Source organism: Odocoileus virginianus, chromosome 8, assembly GCF_023699985.2.
Source record: "Odocoileus virginianus isolate 20LAN1187 ecotype Illinois chromosome 8, Ovbor_1.2, whole genome shotgun sequence".
Lineage (NCBI taxonomy): Eukaryota > Metazoa > Chordata > Mammalia > Artiodactyla > Cervidae > Odocoileus > Odocoileus virginianus.
In genome coordinates this window covers 2,102,518-2,124,674 of record NC_069681.1, presented here as the reverse complement: position 1 = coordinate 2,124,674, position 22,157 = coordinate 2,102,518, and the positions used below count along the sequence as shown (strand labels likewise).

General features: G+C 42.6%; 1 protein-coding gene across 4 annotated transcripts in view; it reads right to left on the bottom strand.

Annotated features, from left to right (window-relative positions):
- DIAPH3 (diaphanous related formin 3) overlaps positions 1-21,870 on the bottom strand; it is a 549,655-nt gene extending 527,785 nt beyond the window's left edge. For 2 of the 4 annotated variants that reach the window (XM_070471157.1, XM_070471160.1), the window contains exon 1: positions 21,601-21,869. In XM_070471157.1, the coding sequence (XP_070327258.1) occupies positions 21,601-21,780 (180 nt within the window). In that variant the 5' untranslated portion in view covers positions 21,781-21,869. Of the gene's footprint in view, positions 1-21,600 lie in introns of all 4 variants that reach the window. The other 2 variants (XM_070471159.1, XM_070471158.1) reach the window with 2 other exon arrangements.
- Positions 21,871-22,157: the final 287 nt, after the last annotated feature.

Genomic DNA, 22,157 nt, shown 5'->3' with positions numbered 1-22,157 from the left:
CCTGAAGAAGGCTGAAAAGTAAGGTATTGGCTGTAGGATGATTTTAAACGGTCCCAGAGATTCCAGGATCAACCTGAAGCTTATCCAACTACTAGGTTATTTCTGAGACTGCTTCATCTCTTAGATGTCACGCACAAGACACAAAGTTAGACTGGATATTCCTGAGGCTCATATGGTACCAAGCATCAGTGCATCTATTATTTGAGAAGGATTTTGTTTACATTCTAGCATCACCATAAAGAAAATAAATTTGGTTAAACCTTAGAGAACAATTTTGATTAAATAAATCCAATGTTCAAACTAAGAACTCTACCAGTAATTATTCTTTAACCTAGTAATTCTATTTCTAGAATCTATACAGAGAAAATAAGAAATACAATCACGTATTCTTATATACAAACATATATATACCACTACAGTGTTATTTTAGATAACCAGAATTGCAATCAACCTAAAACTCAGAAGATGGGAAAGAGTAAATAGATTACAGTTCTGCCATAGGGAAAATGCTTATAATATAATGTTACATGAAACAAAGTTGAAGTAAAATTGCATTTGCAATATAATTCTAACTTTGTTAATATACTTATGGGAAAAAATCAGACAGGAACCATTGTTAATTTTATCTATCTGAACTGTGGGATTTGGAACTTTTATTTTTACATTTTTTCTGTATTTCCTCAGTTGTCTAGAATGAGCATATTTATTTTATAGTGAGAAAAGTTTTTTAATTACTATGGATAATACTTTTCACACCAGGCAGAAAATATAGATTAGTTCCTTTTTAAATAAAAATGTTATGTATGAGACAGTAAAAGTAAGAATAAAAATCTAATAAATACTGTGAACAGCCTTTTTAATAGGCTGTTTCTTGATGCATATTTTCAAATATGTCAGAATATATTAAGCACATTATTCATTTGTTTTCTAATCCACATATATAAATTAACCTATCTCAAAAGGCTCCTTGGTTTTGTGAATTATTGATGCTGTCACCTGCTAGAGACTTAATTTCAAGAAAAATATACAAATCACTACATCACAAGCACAAATCCTTTTGACATAAATTCAATTTCTGTGGCAACAATAATATATTGACTTAGCTTTATTTTTCTACTTTATGACACTTATTAATGTCAGAAATAAAAGAAATCTATCATTGTTCCTTATTGTAAATGTAAATGATCCCATGCCATCTTGAGAAAGCTAAGATAAATACCACTCACTTGATAACCCCTTAATGCAAACGAAGACAAGATAACAAAGTATAAGAAATAAGAAAAAAAAGAAATAAGACACGATTTTTCAATCTAGTCCCGTAATCCTTTTTTTTTTGCTACTACACAATACAATTAGGCTCCCAACATGTGCAAGACACCACAGTAAATATAAAGAGGACCCAGTCCCTGCCCTTGGGAGTTTACAACCAAAGGATCAGCATGACAAGTGACTGAATAACCAAACGCAAGACAGTGGGACAAGCACCGTAAAAGAAGTGTTTAATGCTGACAGGGAGAAAAGGCAGAATCTCTATTATATGCTAATTATATTTGCTAATTATATACTAATTACATTTGCATAAATACTTGCTAATTAACACACAAATATTTAATAATGATCTAAAACTAAAGCAGAAATAAGTTTTAACCATGATTTAGGGAAAACTGGTAGGGCACAATTTACCCTCACAGAATGAGGGATTCCTAAAACATTAATTCATTCAACAAATATTTATTAAATATTACTATGTTACTGGCAAGGGATCCATCAGTAAAACAAAAATTTCTGTCCTAGAGAAGCTCACCTTCCACTGGGGAAACAGACAACAAACACGGTAAGTTACAGAAGATGTTAGAAGGTGATGAGATCTCTGCTAAAAATGAAAAGTTCTTCAAAGGAAGGCAGGCCCGGAAAGTAGAGTGGGAGGGCTTGCTTTAAAAGGAGGAACTGGGGTGAGCATAAGACTGACTGAGAAGGCAGCATCTGAGCAGACTGGAAGTGGACTAAGGAGGTAGCTACATGGACAAGCGGGGAAAGTACTTCAGATAAAAGAGCAGCCGGAACAAAGGCGATTAGGAGACAGCCAGCATGGCTGCAGTGACAGGAATTGAATCGGAGAAGAGGAAGAGGGGCAGACCTGAACCAGGCCATCTAGAGGATGAGGGCCTTTATTCTCCTAACGCAACAGTTACAAATGCTTAAGCATAACAACATGCTCAAAGTATCATCATAAACACTAAGTGACAGTTGACTCCACTTTATCAGCAACTCTGCTTTTGCTGTTCAGTCCCTCAGGTGTGTCCAGCTATTTGTGACCCCATGGACTGCAGCAGGCCAGGCTTCCCTGTCCTTCACCACCTCCTGGAGCTAGCTCAGACTCATGTCAATTGAGTCAATGAAGGCATCCAACCACCTCATCTTCTGTTGCCCCCTTCTCCTCCTTTCCAATGAATCAGCTCTTCACATCAGGTGGCCAAGGAGTGGACCTGCAACTTCAGCATCAGTCCTTCCAATGAATACCCAGGACTGATCTCCTTTAGGATGGACTGGTTGGATCTCCTTGCAGTCCAAGGGACTCTCAGGAGTCTTCTCCAAGACCACAGTTCAAAAGCATCAATTCTTCGGTGCTCATCTTTCTTTATAGTCCAACTCTCACATCCATACATGACAACTGGAAAAACCATAGCTCTGACTAGATAGACGTCTGTTGGCAAAGGGATGTCTCTGCTTTTTAACATGCTGTCTAGGTTGGTCATAGCTTTTCTGCCAAGAAGCAAGTGCTTTTTAATTTCATGAGTGCAGTCACCATCTGCAGTGATTTTGGAGCCGAAAAAATAAAGTCCGTCACTGTTTCCACTGTTTCCCCATCTATTTGCCATGAAGTGATGGGACCAGATACCATGATCTTCGTTTTCTGAATGATGAGTTTTAAGCCAGCTTTTTCACCCTCCTCTTTCACCTTCATCAAGAGGCTCTTTAGTTCCTCTTCACTTTCTGCCATAAGTGTGATGTCATCTGCATATCTGAGGTTATTGATATTTCTCCCAGGAACCTTGATTCCAGCTTGTGCTTCATCTAGCCTGGCATTTCGCATGATGTACTCTGCATATAAGTTAAATAAGCACAGTGACAATATACAGCCTGGACGTTCTCCTTTCCCAATTTGGAACCAGTCCACTGTTCCATGTCTGGTTCTAACTGTTGCTGCTTGACCTGCATACAGGTTCTCAGGTTTTGCTGAGTGTTAATGGTATTGAACCACCCTCCTCTCAGCTGCTGGGGTCTCTCACATGCTGTCATTTTTCTCTGGGGCTGAGAATTCCAGTCAGCAGCAGTTTCTCAACACCATCCCTAAAGCCAGCGTGCTGCCTGGGCCTCAGGACGTTGGCAGCTTCAGGGGAGACTGAGATGTGAGGGAGGCAAACAGACTGAGTAGGTAACACACAGACCCACGTACAGCACAGGTGGGTGAGCCTCGGTATCATCAAGAAGTGGCGACTCCACCTGTCGTCCATGGCGCTTCTGTTTACAGTCACTGTCTGGCAGAGCATGTGTGTATCTTTTTCTCTTTTTTTAAACCTGTCAGGAACCTTGTTTCCCTTACCTTTGAACTAGACATACCACAGTGCGGGGAACATATTAAGCCAGTGGTTTAGAGCTTGTTTTCTGTTCCTAATACAAATGCCTGAGCAATACCCCAAAGCAACTGAATCAGAATACCCAAAGATCGGGCCTGTCCTAAGTACCCGAGCTCCTCCCGGTGCCTCGAGCACATAGCCACTGCTAGAAACCACTCAACCGGGCACACTGTTGCGGACTCTGCCTTTCGGCGCCGAGCATCAAGGGGTCTCCAAAGTCCCACAGGGGCAGCTAGAGCAGACGCATGCTGGCTTACGTGTCTCAAGGACATGTGCCTTCTCTTCCTGTTCTCTGTAAGCCGGCCCTGCCACAGCTGAGGAGGCAGAGCTCAAGCGAAGCCAGTCACATCCTCACTCTCCCAGCAATCCGGACCTGGGATTCAGGTATGAGAATCCGGACCGGGAGCATCACACATACCTAGGACTGTGAGGCTCTGGGATGGGCTGCGTGAGAGGCAGAGCAGCAGGACAACACACCGCAGACACACCACAGTGGAGCAGATGCCTCTTAGGAGGCAACCGGAGACCGCGTGATCCCAGCCAAGCGGAGCTGCCAGCTTCCAGTTCTCAGCTCCAGGCCAAGAGTGGAACAGCTAAACTTACTGTTCTTGACCCCAGGAGACAGCCCCAGGCCTCTTTACAATTGCTCTTTCTAACCTTAAACTAGATCGTGACTGTGCCTTTAAGCCCAAAAAAGGCCTTGACTGAGACAGAAACCAAGACTGCAAAATGCAGGCTTAGGTATCCACCTCACATCACCATTCCTAGCAACACTTAGTGAGCCTTACTGTAACTGCTGACACACCCAACAATCTGACAAATTAGCCCTTGTCCCACCTTGGTTTAGTCACTAAGTCGCGTCTGAGTCGTGTGACCCCATGGACTATAGCCCGCCAGGCTCCTCCATGGGATTTCCGAGGCAAGAATACTGGAGTGGGTTGCCATTTCCTACCCCACAGGATCTTCCCAATCAAGGGATCGAAACTGTGTCTCCCACATTGCAGGCAGATTCTTTCACCACTGAGCCACCAGCGAAGCCCCATCTCACTGATCAGGAAACTGACTGTCACACAAGTGATCTACCAGAGTGGGCAGTCTGAGAACCGAGTCTTGGTCAATGAGACCCAAACCCAGGCTCAGACCCCTCCCTTTCCCTTCCCTCCGTCTTCGCCGTCCCAAACCTAGGGAGGAAGACCCACAGCAGAAATAAAGCAGTTTCTGAATTGTTTATGAAGCAAAGAAGCTGAAAATAAAATCTGAGCAAGAAAGACCAGTGTAATTCCAGCTGGGCAGTTAGTAAGTGTTCTAATACTGACAACACAGTGCTACCTTGAGACTCGAGGGGAGTGAGTATAAGAAGCTGCGAGGACTGTAATTTCTGAAAATTAACGCAAAAATAGATGTTTTGCTAGGGAGTTTCCCTTTTATCTTCTAAAGTTGCTTAAGTGTAAAATAGAAATGCAATGAATATTTTTTGTTATTCATAGAATTTACAGTTTAGTACATGCCTTATATACCATGTGCTTCCAAATAAGACTAAACATAAGCCACAAAAACATTCACATTTCACAATATCATTAAAATACATACACACACAAGTCTAATTAAAGAAAATTTCTTTTAAATTATTGATAAGTTTGAACTGTTTTAAATAACACTTTGAATCACCACTAAGTTTTCTTGCATAATTTGATTACTTTTTATTACTACTTCTAAATTGGTTTGTTACTTTAAATGAGTCAAAAAGATTATTGCATATTTACAAATTTGATGTCTGAAGAAGGGAGAAAAAAGAGCGCAATTCCAGCTCTTACATACAGTCCCAGTACTATACATAAAATGTGGTTACACTTGATACTTCTTTTAGAAATACTAACCAAGCAAGATATCATTATTGAGCATCTAAGTTAGCAAGGAGCTTCCCAGGTAGCACTAGTGGTAAAGAACCTGCCTGCCAATGCTGGAGATGTCAGAGATGCAGGTTCAGAAGATCTCCTGAAGGAGGAAGTGGCAGCCCCTCCAGTAATCTTGCCTGGAGAATCCCGTGGACAGAGGAGCTGTCCACAGTGTCAAAGAGTCCGACACGACTGAAGTGATTGAGCATGCATGCTAGCTAGCAAGACATCATGTCTGGTCTGGTATATAAATACCTATAAAACATAGCATCTGCCCTCAAAGGAGTTTACAATTCAATAGCTTTCAGAGGAAAAAATACATAACCTAGGTCACTTATTGCCCTTTTCAGCTATTCAAAAAATAATATAAGTAACTATCTTTCCAGTGCTACACGTGCTGAAACACATGGGTTCCTCACCTTAATATTCTTCATTGCACTTCTTATCCAAAGAAATTTGAGATATTTGGAGAGAGAAATGCATGAATGAGATTAGATACAGAGCAGTCCAATACTGTATCAAACTTACACCGTGTTACATAATGATACAGCCACATTCCAACACATAACATTCTATGTCACAATTTGGGTTTTGAACACACTAATTTCTATAGTCAAGCTGTAAGATCAAGCAACTGCAGCCTAAACTGCCTTTGGCAATCCTCCAACAAAGCCAGGGAGACTTTAGTGATGACTCTCTAGTAACAACCCAAGTATGTTTGTAAAGGACTTCTGGGCGCACATAGTTTTATACTGATTACCGCACCATTCAAGCACATTAATAAGTCAGCAAGGGTTACGGGGGAGTCAGCAGCTGACAGCCACAGGCGCAGGAGTCTCCAGTGATCATAACCTAGAGCGGATGACTGATTACTGTCGCTCCTGTGAGGATACGAAGATAAACCTACTGTACCTGCTTTTTATATTATGGAGATATAATTTACATATAATATTGTGTAACTTTAAGGTATACAACACATTGACTGATACATTTATATTTTGCAATATGATTGCCACAGTAGCTTTAGCTAACACTTTTATCACATCACATAATTATCATCTTTTTAATGCTGAGAACATTAAGATCTAATCTCTGAGCAACTCTGAAGTTTATGATACACCATTGTCGACTATAACCACTATGCTCTACGGTAGACTTCCAGAACTTATCTTCTAATTATAAGTTTATACCCTTTAACTCATCTCTCCAAAGTTGACCTCCTTTATCCTTTAACACATTCCCCTACCCTGCTTTTTCAGATTCTACATATAGGTAATATCATACAGTATTTGTCTTTCTCCCTTAGGCTTTTCTCACTTGGCATAATGCCCTCAAGGTCCAACCTCGCTGTCAAAACATGTCTTTCTCCCGGATGGATTTAATCCCACCTTCTATACTCAGTATGTGCCAAATCTGCTTTGTCCTTTCACCTGTGGATAGGCACTGAAGTTGCTTTCTATCTTGGCTACTGTGAGTAACGCTGCAATAAACATGTGACTCCAGATAGCTTTTTTTGGCTGCACCGGGTTTGTTGCTCCAAGCAGGTTTTTCACTAACTGTGACAAGTGGGGGCTACTCTCCAGTTGCAGTGCATGGATTTCTCACTGCAGTGGGCTTCTCCTGAGGAGCATGGGCTCTAGGCACACAGGCTTTATCAGCTGTAGTTTGCAAGCTCGAGAGCAAGGGTGCAGTAGTTGTGGACCTGGGCTCACCTGTTCCGTGGCAAGTAGAACCTTCCCAGGTCAGGGATTGAATCCATGTCCCCTGCATTGGCAAGCAGATTCTTGGCCAATCTAGACCACCAGGAAAGCATCACAGATACCTTTTCGAGGTTCAGTTTTCATTTATTTTAGGCATATACCCACAGCTGGGATTAATGAGTCATATAATAGTTCTATTTTTAATTTCTGAAAAACCTCCATACTGTTTTCCTTAGAGGCTGAACCAGCTTACAGTCCCTGCAACAGTGCGCAAGGGTTCCCTTTCCTCCAAAACTCGCTCTCTTTTCTTGATGACAGCCATTCTAACAGATGTGACCCCAAGCCTGTTTCTGTTATCACTGATGGCGTTTCACTCACAAACCCATTGCTGAGGGTAGCTTCAGAGGCTGTGAAAGTTTATCATCTTTGCCTGAACAAGATGTGCAAGTTATCCAGGAGGAACAAACCGTCACATCACTGGAAGGCACTCTGACCTACAAATGAAGACTCTGAGACCACAGGCAGTCCCTTTAAACATGAATGTGGGTCAAAGTATGGCATTAGCCATTAGTCACATATGGCTATTTCAAAAGTTAATTCCAACTAAGTCAAATTAAAAATCAGCCCTCTAACAGCATTAGCCACAAGTGACTAGTGGATATCAAACCAGACACAGCAGAGCAGAAAGCTCCATCATCGCTGAAAGCCGTAATGAACAGCACTGACACAGGCAGACGCCTGTATCACCAGGTAGCCAGTGAAATGAAGGAATCCATGCTGGAGGGAAATTTCAAGTTCAAAAAAGTAAAAGAGCAAAGTGAGAGTACTTGGAACACCAAGAGGGTAGGAAGATGATAAGCAAAGATTAGAAGAGAAGAACAAGTTAGAGCAAAGATTTGAAGAAATGATGGGTCAGTGCTCATACTCTGAACTTCAGTAAGATGAAGCTCCAACACTTTGGCCACCTGATGCGAGGAACTGACTCATTTGGAAAGACCCTGATGCTGGGAAAGATTGAAGGCAGGAGAAGGGGAAGACAGAGGATGAGATGGTTGGATGGCATCACTGACTCAATGGACATGAGTTTGGATAAACTCCAGGAGATGGTGATGGACAGGGAGGCCTGGTGTGCTGCAGTCCGTGGGGTCGCAAAGGGTCGGACATGACTGAGCAACGGAACTGAACTGAACTGAAGATGAAGACCAGCCACTGGGTTGGCAGTAGTTGACCTGTCAAACTTAAGTGGAAAGACAGAAGCAGAAGTTGAGAAGCCTGTGGGAGGTGTCTGAGTCCCCCCTTTACGAGCACTCTCTACCCTTGGCTAATGCCATCATGACAGGAGCAATGAGCTGAGAGCTGTTTAGTGCTTACATGCTAACCCCCAATACAACATATTGAAACATCATGTTTAACTATAATACAGATACTACTGTTCCCACCTCATAGATGAATAAATAAACAGCAACAGTAACAAAAGTAATTTGCCAAGGTCACAGAGCTACCAATTTCAGAGCCAGGACTTAAACCCAAGTTAACTTCAGAGTCTGAGTTCTTAAAAATGACACAGTATGGGCTCCCTGGTAATACTGCACCTTTGTGTCCATGACAGACGGAGTGCAAGCCTCCTGAAGTCAGGGACCAAACTGTACCCAACTGTGCCACTCAAATATTTACAGAACAACGAGTTCACAGAACTTGGCTATGAGGGAAGGAACCAGCATGGTACAGAGCGGTGTCTGGGTCATGGGACAGTTGGGAGAGGTGGGTGCTTGCTTTTGCTCCTGCTCTTTCTTTCAGAGTAGAAGATGTTTGAGCATTTTAATAAGATGGGACCTGTGAAGAGTGAAACAACCTCTTGCAGTGGAACTGGATGAAGATCAGGGGCAAAGGGGCTAACCCTGAACAGAAAACCAGACACTTCTACAGATACTGGAGGAGAAAGGAGGAAGCACTGCGGATATAGATTATTGGTGCAACAGCAGGAAATTGAGCCAGTTCAAGCAATATGGCCTTTAACTTCTCTTTGAAGAAGGTGTCAAGGCTGAGCATGGAGATGCAGGAGAAACGATCTCTAAGACAGTTTCAGCGAATGCTGCGCCAGGGCAGCTCCAAGTGGGAGCTATGCCTACACACCGAGTATCAGTAAAGCATCCAAGTGAAAATGATGAAGGTCATCACTGTTTCTATGTGGGGAAAATCTCACTGGGATGTAAGGGAGTCAGTGAATTTCACTCTGAACTCATTCTGTTGGGCTTTTTAAGAGGTTCATACATTACTTTTTCAATTTAAAACACTATTAACAACAAAAAGGAATCAGGACCATAGAGAAGGTAAAAAGAGTGAATACAGTCTCAGCATAAACGCTGAGAGAAGTAAAAAAGGATGGAACCAAAAAGCGGGGCCTTCCAGCGGCTCAGCAGTCAAAGAGTCCACCTGCGATGCAGGAGACACAGGCAGGAGATGTGGGTTGAATCCCTGGGTCAGGAAGATCCCCTGGAGAAAGGAAATGGCAACCCACACCAGTATTCTTGCCTGGGAAATCCTCAATCCATGGGGTTGAAAAAGAATCAGACACAACGGGGTGACTAAGCAACAGCAGCAGCCAGAAAGCTAGCTCAAAGCCCGGGCTGCCTGGCTGCGTGCCGCCCACAGCCTCATCCCCAGCGCAGCACCTCTCTCCTCGCCTCGGTCCCATCAAGGGCAACACCAGGGTCGTGAGGGTCCTGCTTCAGAGCACTGCAGAAGGTGATTAAGGAGTGCACAGTCCACCAGACAGCTGAGTGAGTGCAGTGCCAGTAATGATTGCGACGGCAGGCTGCAGGCCCTGCCAGCCAGCAGGTCCAGAGCCCCGACGTCGCAGGCTGCAGGGCTCGCGGGGTCTCCCCTGGCCACAGAGCGTGGGTCCCTCACTGAGAAGCCTGTCAGGTCACTCCAGGCTTGGAGGCAGGAGGCAAGTGCACATGGAGGCCAGTGCTCTTTCATTTACTGATATTCCATGTTATATCAGGTTTGAGGAGGCAAGGAATGTGAAGGCATCCTAGTTCAAAAAGAGTCCTGGGTAACTTCTGTAGGGTGTGGAGCAAATGCTGTCAGCAGGAGGCTGACAGAGAAAGAAAGAGAGGCAAGAGCAGAAGATGAAGGTCTAGATGACAGAAAGGAGGGGGATGCACCCAGGGACCAAGCTCTTTATGTGGCCCCACTGGAATTGAGGTCAGGTCCCTGGACACAAGAACAGTGCCCTGGACACCAGGAACGGGGGAAGGAGAGCAGAGGGAGGTGGGAAGCAGAAAGAGAAAGGTCAAGATGCTGTCAGTAACTGAGATCTGGTCACCTGCCCTTCAGGATGTCCTACACTGCAGACGTGGAAATCTCCCCCACTCTGGGGTCTGAGAAAGAATCAAAAGAATATAACTACAGTCTCCCACCTAGAAAGGGGTGACTTTATGATGATGCAAAACTTATACTTACTCACTAGACACTGTACTCCAGATTTTAAATTCTGACCCTTTCTAGGCTGGCGACAGGGGCAGGGTCCTCCCCAGATGCTGGGCAGGGTGGCAGCCACAGGCCCGTCAGCCACATGGTCACAGGGGACGCAACTGCTCCAGACCGGACGACCAGCCTTTCTACCACCTTCAGAACAGTATTCAACACGTGACAAGAGACATTCAATACTTCATCACAGAACAGGCTTTCTGCTAGATGCATTTGCTTGACTATAAGCCAATGTAATGTTCCAAGAATGTTTAAAGCAGCCTAAGCTAAGCTATGATGTTCAGCAGGTTAGGCATAGTACATGCATTTTTGACTTATGATATTTTTAACAACTATTTTATCAGGCCCTAATCCCATGGCAATTCCAGAAAGAGATGTAATAACAGCTGTCATATATTAACTGCTAGTTTTGTGCCCAAGCTATTATAATAACATGCATTACCTCAACTAATCCTCACAATACTATGACTATCTATCCCATTTTACAGACAGGGTAACTGAGGCACAGAAGTTAATTCACCCAAGGACATATAACCCAAGCCTCTCTATCACAGTGGTTAGGGGTGGGAGGCAGGTTTTAGCCACACTGCCAGGCCCCTGGAGGACCTGAGTCAGCAGGCTCAGTCCTCCAATGACCCAGATATGTTTCGAGTAGTCTCTGCAGGCCCTCCCAGGTGGTGTTAGCGGTAAAGAATCCACCTGCAAAGGGGACATGGATTTGATCCCTGGTCAGGAAAATCCCCTCGTGTAGGAAATGGCAACCCGCTCTGGAACTCTTGCCTGGAAAATCCCATGGACAGAGGGGCCTAGTGGGCTATAATCCATGGGGTCGCAAAGAGTTGGACACAACCGAGCCGAGCGACTAAGCACACACTCACATGCCCTCACCCACCCCCACTGCAATCTTTTAGAGAAAAGAAAACAGACATTAAAGGTATATCAATAACATTTAAATTAATCATGAATAGATTAGTGAATCAGGTGGTATAAGATTACAAGAACTATTTTGCATATATTTTCAATTAACCAAGTGTTCACATTGTAAGCTTAAGCCCATATCAGGCACCACCAAGAGAGAAAGTGACTTCCAAAAGCTTACAAACATATGCACATAGCAACTGAAAGCAGGCTCGAGATAACATATCAATAAGAGCAAAATAATACCCTCAGAAGAGAGGTGAGTGCAGTGAGAACATGGTTTTAATGGAAACCATCACCTTTTATAAAGAAACGAAACTGTCACATTGGATTTCTGAATATAGATTACGTGAATTCTATTTTTCATGTTCATTTCTCAGGCTGTCAAATTTTTCATTAGAAATGAACTGTAATTGTCATCTGAATTGCATTCCATCCAAAGTTTTGATAAACAGAACAGTTTAATACCACAGAACAATCCATAATTAATGTCACCAATTTGCAAATCCTGGTTAAAAACTGAATGTTAACAAAGTTTCCTTTTTATGACACCCAAATAAATGCCTGCCTCAGCAAAATGCAGTGACTACAGAAAAAGTCCCCCACATCCTGAGAAGATACCTCACAATAAAATTGGAAAAATAAATGTAACATTAAGTTTCCTACAATTGCATCAATCCATGTATCAATATCATACTGAGAGTTTTAAGAAATTCTACACCTTATCTCCAAAAAAAGCATATTTTTTTTTTTAACATCTATAATGACCTAGAGTTAGCAATAATTTCTCTGATGAGTTTTGTACAAGTTACTTAGACATTTTTCCCTTGAAGGTCTGACATAGACCACAGCTACCTGGGAATATCCCAAGGCCCTTAGCACACAGGTTGCCCTTAGGAGATGTTTCATACATTAAGTCATAGCGCCCCCTCCTTTTCAGGTATTTAAGATGGGCTATGATGCTCAATGGTGGAGAGATTAGAAAGTTATTGGGTACTAATTCCATTCATGGGAATATTTTTAGGGGAAAAGAGATAAATATAAATTGCAAACCCCCTCACCAAAAAAAAAATTAAAATGGAAAAAAGTTTAAATCACATAAGCCCTTATTTCAAAGAAATGAAAAGCAAAGATAATAAGGAGAAATGGACAGAAGGGCAAGAAATGAACATTTCAGTAGGATTTATGATGTTTCACTTCTGAAGCTTACTGGTGAGCAGTACATGGTGTTCTATACCACTTTTGTAAGATAAAATGTATTTTTTAAAGACTGCAAGGGAAATGCTGACCCTCAGAAAACCATTTAGAGGTAGACTGTTTTGAAGCACATTATATACAATCCTTCACTACTGATAAATACTTACTAATCAGTTCTGGTTCGCTACTGATAAATACTTACTAATCATTTTTAGTTCATCACGAAATGAAACACTAAACAAAGGGACAAAACTTCCTGTTCGGGGACTGTCCTAACTCCTCAAGTCATCTCCAAGTTCCTCAAACTGAGGTCTGCAGGGCCCTTCTACAGACTCTCCAATTCTATCAGAATTTTAAAACTTTCTATTTTTTCAAGATTATATTAAACATTAGAAATAAAGCAAGCACATTCTGGTGGAGAAGGAAATGGCAACCCACTTCAATACTCTCACCTGGGAGAGCCCAGGGACAGAGGAGCCTGACGGGCTACAGTCCACGGGGTCACAAGAGTGGGACACAACTTAGTGACTAAACCATCACCACCAAGCACGTCCTGGACAATCTGAAAGTGAAAGCTGCTACAGTTCATGGAATTCTCCAGGCCAGGATACTGGAATGGGTAGCCATTCCCTTCTTCAGGGGATCTTCCCAGCCCAGGGATTGAACCCACATCTCCCACATTACAGGCAGATTCTTCACCAGCTGAGCCACGGGGGAAGCCCTCTCTAAACCACATTCCCTCAGGCACTTTTGGTGCACACGCCTGCATTTATGTGCGCTACCAACATGGTGTGGGCAGGCCAAACAACCCGGACAGCGTGCCGTGTAGGTTTCCCAAACTCCTGCACTTAGGAAAAATTCAGGTCCAAAAGGTAATTCGAAAATGACACTATTCAAGGAACAATAAACCTACAGCTACAGAAAGTTACATTCCAAGAAAAAATGAATACAGGGACTGGTGGCCTTGGCTCCAATTCTTTCTGCTCTTTTTCAACAGTTTCATATAATTTACTTTAAAAAAAAAATTACATATGGCTCTTTTTTATCATAAACACATTACAAGAGTTCACTACTCCAGCCAGAAGAGCCAGTGAGGCTGTTCACTTCAGAACCTCCAGTCCAGGCCTCGGGAGAAGGATGGAGGTGTTCGGTGACAGGCCTCCGCCCACCGCGCAAGCTGGAACTTTGGATGCACCGGTCTGTGCTGAGCCTCCTCAGCTCCGGAGTCCCACTTCTGCCCCAAGGGCCAAGGTGACAAAAAGGAGCCCAGCAAACCACACACGTATCTTTCCACTAATAAATCTAATAATGAGGATGTAATTTCAACAAAAATCATCAATCACATTAATGTTACCAATTTAAACTTTACAAGTTTTATAGTTTTGTTTTGGATTTTAGATGTAAATCTGTTTTGTAAAAGAGCCAGAAGCATAAAGATTTATACTTAGCTTTTTATATATACATATATAAGTAACATTATTTTTATTATCATTCAAATCACAATGGAGTTTTCTCCTAAATTTGAGGTTGTTTCCCTTGCAAGTTCCTTTTTGTAAGTTTCATTGGTACTCAAGTTTCATAGGTGCATGAAACTCGTTTTACAAATAAAAACATTCACCTCCCAAAGATTCAGAAACTTGCTCTGACTTTTCAGTCGTTAAGAATAAGTCTCCATCACTGTGCATGTCAGCTGACATGTCAGGGTAAAACTAGGGAACAGAATGCCTCCATCTCATCAAGAGGAAAAAGTATGGCCCAACTAAGATTTCCCATGTAAGTTATTCAAATATGCACTGTAATGTCCCCAACGCCCTAAGGCCTCCACAAAAACTGCACTGCCACTGCTACCGCTACTACCAATGATGACAACAACAAAACTGTCAGACAGAGGCTGACGCTGTTACAGGTGCCGTTCTCACCCCATCACACTCAGCTTCTAACCTCCCCAACAACTTCCTTTCACATATGAGGAAACCGGGACAGAGTGAGGTTAAACAACTCGCCTAAGTTCACTCAGCTAATAAGTGACTCAGCTGGAATCCAAGCCCTAAAAGTGACCCAAGTCACTGCCCCAAAATATTCTTCATAATGTCTCTTCTACAGAAAATTTGTGAGAAAGGATCGTAGTGGATCACGTGAAGAACAAAATCTATGGCAAGCATTTCCAAATAGTTTTCATTAGACAGTACTCTGAATATTCCAGTATCAAAACTTAACTTACTGAAACTCTTAAATTCTCCCCTAAGTTAATAATCATTATGTGATTTGCTATTTGCGAAAATTACTCTCGGCGCTAAGGTGTTTCAATGGCACCCTGCTGCTATTGAGAGAGCGTTACCTTTGTAGATCCTGTTCAAAGAAAGCTCATGCTTTGATCCTTAATATCCCATGAAGTAAAAGGTTATGCTTAATCTATATTTTATAGATCTAAAAGTCAAATTAGTTCCTGGGATAAACAAGCAGAGTGTGATGGTAAGCATATTCTGTAGCATTCATTTCACTCCGAGTTTGGAGACAGTATACGATGTGCTGAGTTAAAGACAACTGCATTAGTGCAACACAAAGCAGTTTTGTCTTGTGTTATTCTGTAAGCATAAACAAGTTATACACACGTTAATTCACATTCCATATAAAAAGCCAATTTTAAATCCAATTTATAAGGCAATAAATATATAAAGATTCTAGGACACAGCAATAAAGTTATGCCATAAAGCAGAGTTAATTTAAGACAACAATAATAAAAGCATGACAAATTTTAGCATTCTACCAACTGCACAAAGGTGTTTCAGGTAACATCTGTTCAGAAGCAATTGCTGCAAGACAGACTAGATGAGATGCAAGGTTTCACAGTGCAATAAATGTATGTCAGTTTGCCTGCTTCATAATTAAAGACATGAGTCTTTGAAAAAAGCAATTAAGCCTTGCTCTAAATCTAAAACAATCATCCCTGCTCCCACCCCTTCTTACTCACAAAGATCCACATGATCCAGAAGTGTATGTACCATCTATCATCTGTTTTCAGCAGCTAATATGCTCCCCAAAAGCCAGTGGATATATTTTGTTTCTTTTAATGAGTCTTATTAACAAACAAAAGTAAACTTATTTTTTTCTATTAGAAGGATAGAAAGAAAAGAAAGTCTGAGATGATTCAGAGCAATTTACATTTAACCTTCTGTATCTGCAGGTTCCGAATCCATGTAGTCAACCAACCACAGGTGGAAAATATTTGGGGAAAAAAAGCTTCAGAAAGTTCCAAAAAGCAAAACTTGAATTTGCCACAGGATAGTCCATGGGCGTCTCAAACAGTCAGACATAAATAAGTGACTAACACACTGTGCATAGGTTATATGCAAATGCAATGCCATTTTATGTAGGGGACTTGAGCAACCATAGATTTTAGCATCCAAGGAGGGTCCTACAGCCAATCCTCCATGGATACCAAAAGACAACTCTACTTAGAAGACTGGGCTGAATAAAGTGATTTTACTTTAAATAGGTTTTTGTGCCTGCTGGGTTAGGTGGAATTTTGATATGAATAAAATTCAGATGCCTAAAGCCTTCAACTAAGAACACAATCTCCAATTCTTGACAGTGTAAATCTAGGACAACTGAAAGCATCACTTTTCTGAGGATTCAATGAAGAAATTAATTCAAAAAAAGCACACAGAAATCGCCTATTATCATAGTCGCTTTATGAGAAAGATACAGCACAGCAAGATGAATGAAGGTTCTTGTCTTTCTACGAAACCAAACTGTGGTTATCTTCTTTTCGCTCAGATCACAAATCTAAAATAAACGATAACATAGGAAGAGATTTAAATGATCTGATGGTTCTCCTAAAGCATAAACTTAACAAGTTGTGAAGCCAAAACTTTCAATGTGGTCATCCTCATAACTATACCTGCCGTTAGTTTCCTGTGGCGGCAGTAACAAATTAATCCCACAAAGATGGCTTAGAACAACAGAAATGTTTAAAAAGGGGCTAAAATCAAGATGTCAGGAGGGCCGATCTCTCCAGAAGCTCTGTGGGGAACAGCCCCTTGCCTTTCCCAGTCTCTGATGCTACAGCATTCTTTAGCGTGTCACTGCATCTCCCATCTCTGCCTTGCAGTCACCACACCTTCTTACCTTTCTGTAGTCAAACCTCCCTCTACCTCCTCTCCTAAGGAAATGTGTTTGCAAGTAGGGTCCATCCAGATAACCCAGAATAATATCTCCATTTTTAAAAACTTAATTATGCCTACAATGTCCTTTTTTGTCATAAGGTAACCAGGCTCCAGAAATTAAGATGTGATGTTTTTGAACTGTGGTGTTGGAAAAGACCCTTGAGAGTCCATTGGACAGCAAAGAGATCAAACCAGTCCATCCTAAAGGAAATCAATCCTGAATATTCATTGGAAGGACTGATGCTGAAGCTGAAACTCCAATACTTTGGCCACCTGATGTGAAGAACTGACTCATTGGAAAAGACCCTGATGCTGGGAAAGACTGAAGGCAGGAAGAGAAGGGGACTACAGAGGATGAGATGGTTGGATGACATCACTGACTCGATGAACATGAATTTGAGTAAGCTCTGGGAGTTGGTGATGGACAGGGAGGCCTGGCGTGCTGCAGTCCATGGGGTCTCAAAGAGTTGGACACAACTAAGGGACAGAATTGAGCTGAATCTTTGGGGGGAATCATTATTCAGCCGACCACTTCTACCTCCAAAGAAGCCCAAGGAAATGAGGTGAGCAGACATGATTCTCACCAAGCCCACCCCAATTTCAGTTCTCAAGTTCCCAGTACAACAAACAAAAGTTCTCCAACCTAACACCTCTTCCCACCTCACAACCTGCTTACAATCAGGAAATCACTATCTATATTAATTAAAGACATTACTAACTAGTGTTAATGGTTCCTGAATGAAAAACGCAGCAGTAATGAGTAAGACTCCCACTAGCATGGGACAGTAACACAGCACAGGGACTAAGGCTGCGTCCTCTGGAGCCAGCCTCCCTGGAGTCAAATCCCAGCCTCACACCCAGGCAACAATGCAACCTAAGGCGGTTTAACCTCTGTACCTCAGTTTCCCCTTCTAGCAAACAAGGCTAATTCATAGTATCTACCTCACTGGGTTGTTAAACAGATTACAGGAGCTGAAATCTATGACAAACCTAAAACAGTGCTTGGCTCATTAAAGTTAACTGTTATTACTAACAACGATCAACCACAGTAGACATACAGATGTTAATGGATCTGGTGAAAACCTCTCATATCAAAACTGAGGCTACTGTAGTGACAGAATTGGATACTGTAATAACAATCTATACAATGGAAACCATAAGATGAGATGTGAAATTTACAGTTAAGTCTGTGAGAACTCTTAAAGGATATCCTAACTGAAAAAGAAGAGCTACTCTGCCAGCTTGGATCACGGAATTTACAGGCCCCCTTTCAAAGGACCGGACCCACATCCTGGAGATGGAGACTTCACCTGAAGCCACTCGTCCTGCTCTCACTCTGGATCTGGGGGCTTCCCCTGTCTCTACTGTGCATTTCTAGCAGTGGGAGTTAAGAATTAAACGCCTAGTGTCACTGAAAGACTTTTCACAATGAGTAGGAAACCATTTTGTTTTGTTCTAGAAGGGAAATAGAACTTGGGTCCAGGTACCAATGGTGTGACCTAGGGCAAGTACCAGTTTAATGATCTACTGAATTCTCTTCACCTTCACGAAGTCTTCACCCAGGCTCCTGCCTTGTCCTTCCAGCCTCTACTGGTGGCACCCCATCCCCGGTAACTATCTCCAGGACCTTCTCCTTCTCTCTCTCTCTCTCTCTCTCTCTCACACACACACGCACTGCTTGCCACATCCCCTGCTGAAGCCAAGTGGTTGAGTTCACAAGCAATCCAAAAGAAGCTGATTTATTGTACAGCCAAACTATCCTACATTTACAACAGACAAATCTCGACTATTTACACATATCTATGGGAAGAAGTTCTATGCTACAGACGATTATACACAATTCAACACTAACTAGAGGCCCACAACTATACAAGTAGCAGAAAACAAGGATTTGTCTGCTTTATCTAGGTTCGAAGTAGATAGAAATTCAGTGGGGACCAGAGCTCCTACCTTCTTACACTAAGAAGCCAGTGGCCATTGACCCACAGTTCCTCACAAGCTTGCAATCCTGTGGCTTGCAAACACCAGTCATGCACATTATCACCAACCTGCATGACCTGTCACAGTCAAAAGCAACGAGGTGACCTAATGACTATGTGACCTGAAGGGATTCAGACTAGCTAGCAACATTTCATTCCAAATCAAGAGAAAGCCAAGAATGGACTTGAGGTCCAGCAGTACAGCAAACTGAATGACAGAACAATCACTATCTGGGGCACTGCTGAGATCTCATGAGGAATGGGTGGTGACCAAAATCACCCTCCAACCGATTAGCAAATGTCACTGAAGTGGGACTGAGAACAGCGAGAAGCAGGCAGGCTGGGAACGCCTGCTCAGAAGGTAACCTGGTACTGGGATACTGAGCTTAGGCTAGGAGAGTTAGAATTGTGCCTGCAACTCCAGGCCCTCTATGAGTCCAATCCAACAGAGAGATGGCGCTTTCAGGCTCCTTAGTAGAAATAGACTCAGATCACGCCCAAAGAAAACTCTCGCGAGTTAGGACTCCTAGAAGACAGGTTAAGATTAAGCATTGAAATTACCAATACAAAATTTAACAAGCACAGAGGGAGAGACCACTCTACCACGGGTTCAAGTCATGTACACAGTCCAAAGATGCACATACCATAAATGCCAAATACAGAAGAAAAAAAGTAAAATAGGCAAGTGTCTAAAGGAACAAAGGAATAAGAAACAGCAATATAAAGAATACAGTAACCAGGCAGATTTGAAAAAGAAGCAAATGGAACTTATACAAATAAAAGATAATTGATAACTCAAATATTCAGAATAAGTTAAATAGATTAGACACAGCTGATGACAGAATTAGTAAAATGGAAAATACCAAGAAATTATCATGTAAGCAAGAATCTAAATTAGTTTATGAGATTACAAAGAATCCAAATTACTTCTAAATTAATTAAGTCATGATTCAAATCAGACTTCTACCAATCTAAAAACACGCACAGTATTTTAAATGTATTTATTAGACTGAGGGCTTAAAAGTGTGTGTCTTTAGACATTTTCTCATCTTTACAACATACTAAGAAGTGAAAAACAGCACAGAAACTAGAACTCACATCATCTGATACATCCTTCAAGGAAACAGAACCTATTAATATTATTTTAGGTTCTTCTTTCATGACCTCCTTGCTGGAAGGAGTCACAGAAAATTACATCTCATACATTCTGGAGCACAGGAGTCAGAGACAAACTGGAATGACGACATTAACCCAGAGAGTAAAAGAAAAAAAGTCATTGCCCACTGGATTCTTCACATGTGGGGTAAATCTTTCACTGCCAACTCTGTCTTATTTATTCCTCAGCCATGTTAAGATAACAGTCAACAGCACAGTTGATCCCCTTTGTAAAATTTCACCATTCCTATGGCCATCTTGATACTTAACTTTGCATTATTAATCCATACTGTCCTTCATTTTCAGTATTCTGATACATCTCAGGCTCTGCTCTGTTTTATTCATGTGTCATTTTTGACTGTTAGATGTAGCTACTCACTCCTCCACAAGCCTTCATCCCTTAATTTGTGTATCTTGACTCACACTTCTAACAACTTTCATTTGTTCACAGAAGGAACAAGCTGTACTCTAAAATTTCGCCTATGACTAAAATGTTTTTCCGTATTTCTAAGTAAAATGGAGGGTATTAAATTTTCAATTCTGTCTCACTCCAAATGTACCAACCCTCTATGTAATTTGCTTGTGATTTATTTACACACAGACAACAAAACAATCTTCTCTGTTCTTTCACTAGTTAGTGTCAATACAAAGATTTACAAGGCGCTAATCAGGACACTTCTTTGACCGTTAAAGTGAGTAAGAGAAGCAACCGGAATAGCAGGTTTCTAATACTCAGAATTCTTTCCAAACTAACCAAAACATTCTTTAGCGGTGACTGCATGACCCGCCAAGTTTTAAAACGAGCCGTTTCAATTTGTAAAGTTATAATCTACTTTTAATAACTTCTTCTTCAGACAAATAGAGGACATATTAATTAAATGTTCTGTAAACTACAATAACTGTGAATAAGATTGTCAGATCTGTTTTAGTGTAATGACTGTCAAGTTTAAAAACAATTTTGTATTTAAATTGGTATGCTTATCTCAATGTTCTTTATTAATAATACGTATTTCAGTGTCAAAAAAAAAAAAAAAACTTCTTGGGAAAAAAAAAAAAAACACTTCTTGGGAATTAAAACATGAAGCTGAAAAAGCAATCCTATCACCTAAAGATCACTTCGATATATCTCATACCCTCAGAGGCTAAGGGAAAAAGGAGAAGTTTAACTTAAAAATGCAAAGTGCACGAGAGACATCAGGACTGAAACGTTTGAAGCTGCTTCTCACGACAGCCTTAGGAAGTTGGGGGAGTGATCAGGTATTTGTCAAAGGATCCAAACAGAACTGGGCGCTGCCGTCATAACCCGTGAGAAGAAGGCAGCTCTGACGATCTAGAACAAAGCGTAGCTCACGGCTCGGTCCAGGGAACCCGCCCACACTGTCGGCCAGACCCGAGCTGAGGAAAACCGAGGAACCCAACACCGGGCCGCAGCCCGCCCGGACCAAGGCCCAACTTACAAACTTGGGGCGCTTCTCCGCAGGCGCCGCGCGGCCGCGGGGCGGCGGAGGGCGCTGCAGGCCCTTCCTGCGCGGCGCCTCGCTGTCCCGGCGGCTGCGGCCCGGGGAGGAGGCGGGGTAGGCGGCCCCGGCGACCGAGCGCTGCGCCGGGGTACGCAGCCGCGGCCTGTGCCGGTCCATGCTTCCGTGGCTCTGGGCAGGCGAAGTAGGAGAAGGCCGCAGCTCTGCTAAGCCGCGGGAGGGAGCCCGGCGTCCGCGGCGCGCGCGTCCGCAACCCCGTCGCCGACTGCGCCGGCCCGGCTCAGTCCAACTGCTGCCTCCTGACCGCCGCCAACACATCCGAAAAGTCCCGCCGCCGCCGAGCACCCGGGCCCAGCCAATCCAGGGCCGCCGCCGAGCCCGGGCGCAGCCAATCCGAGGCCGCACTCGGAGTGACGCGCCCTAGGCACCGCCCCTTCCGGGCAAGAAGAAGCGTGATTGGCGGTTCCGCCGGTCTCTGCGCCGCTCGAGCCTCCCGAGGCCCAGGCGGCCCAAGTTGAAGGGCAGTGGGTGCGGCC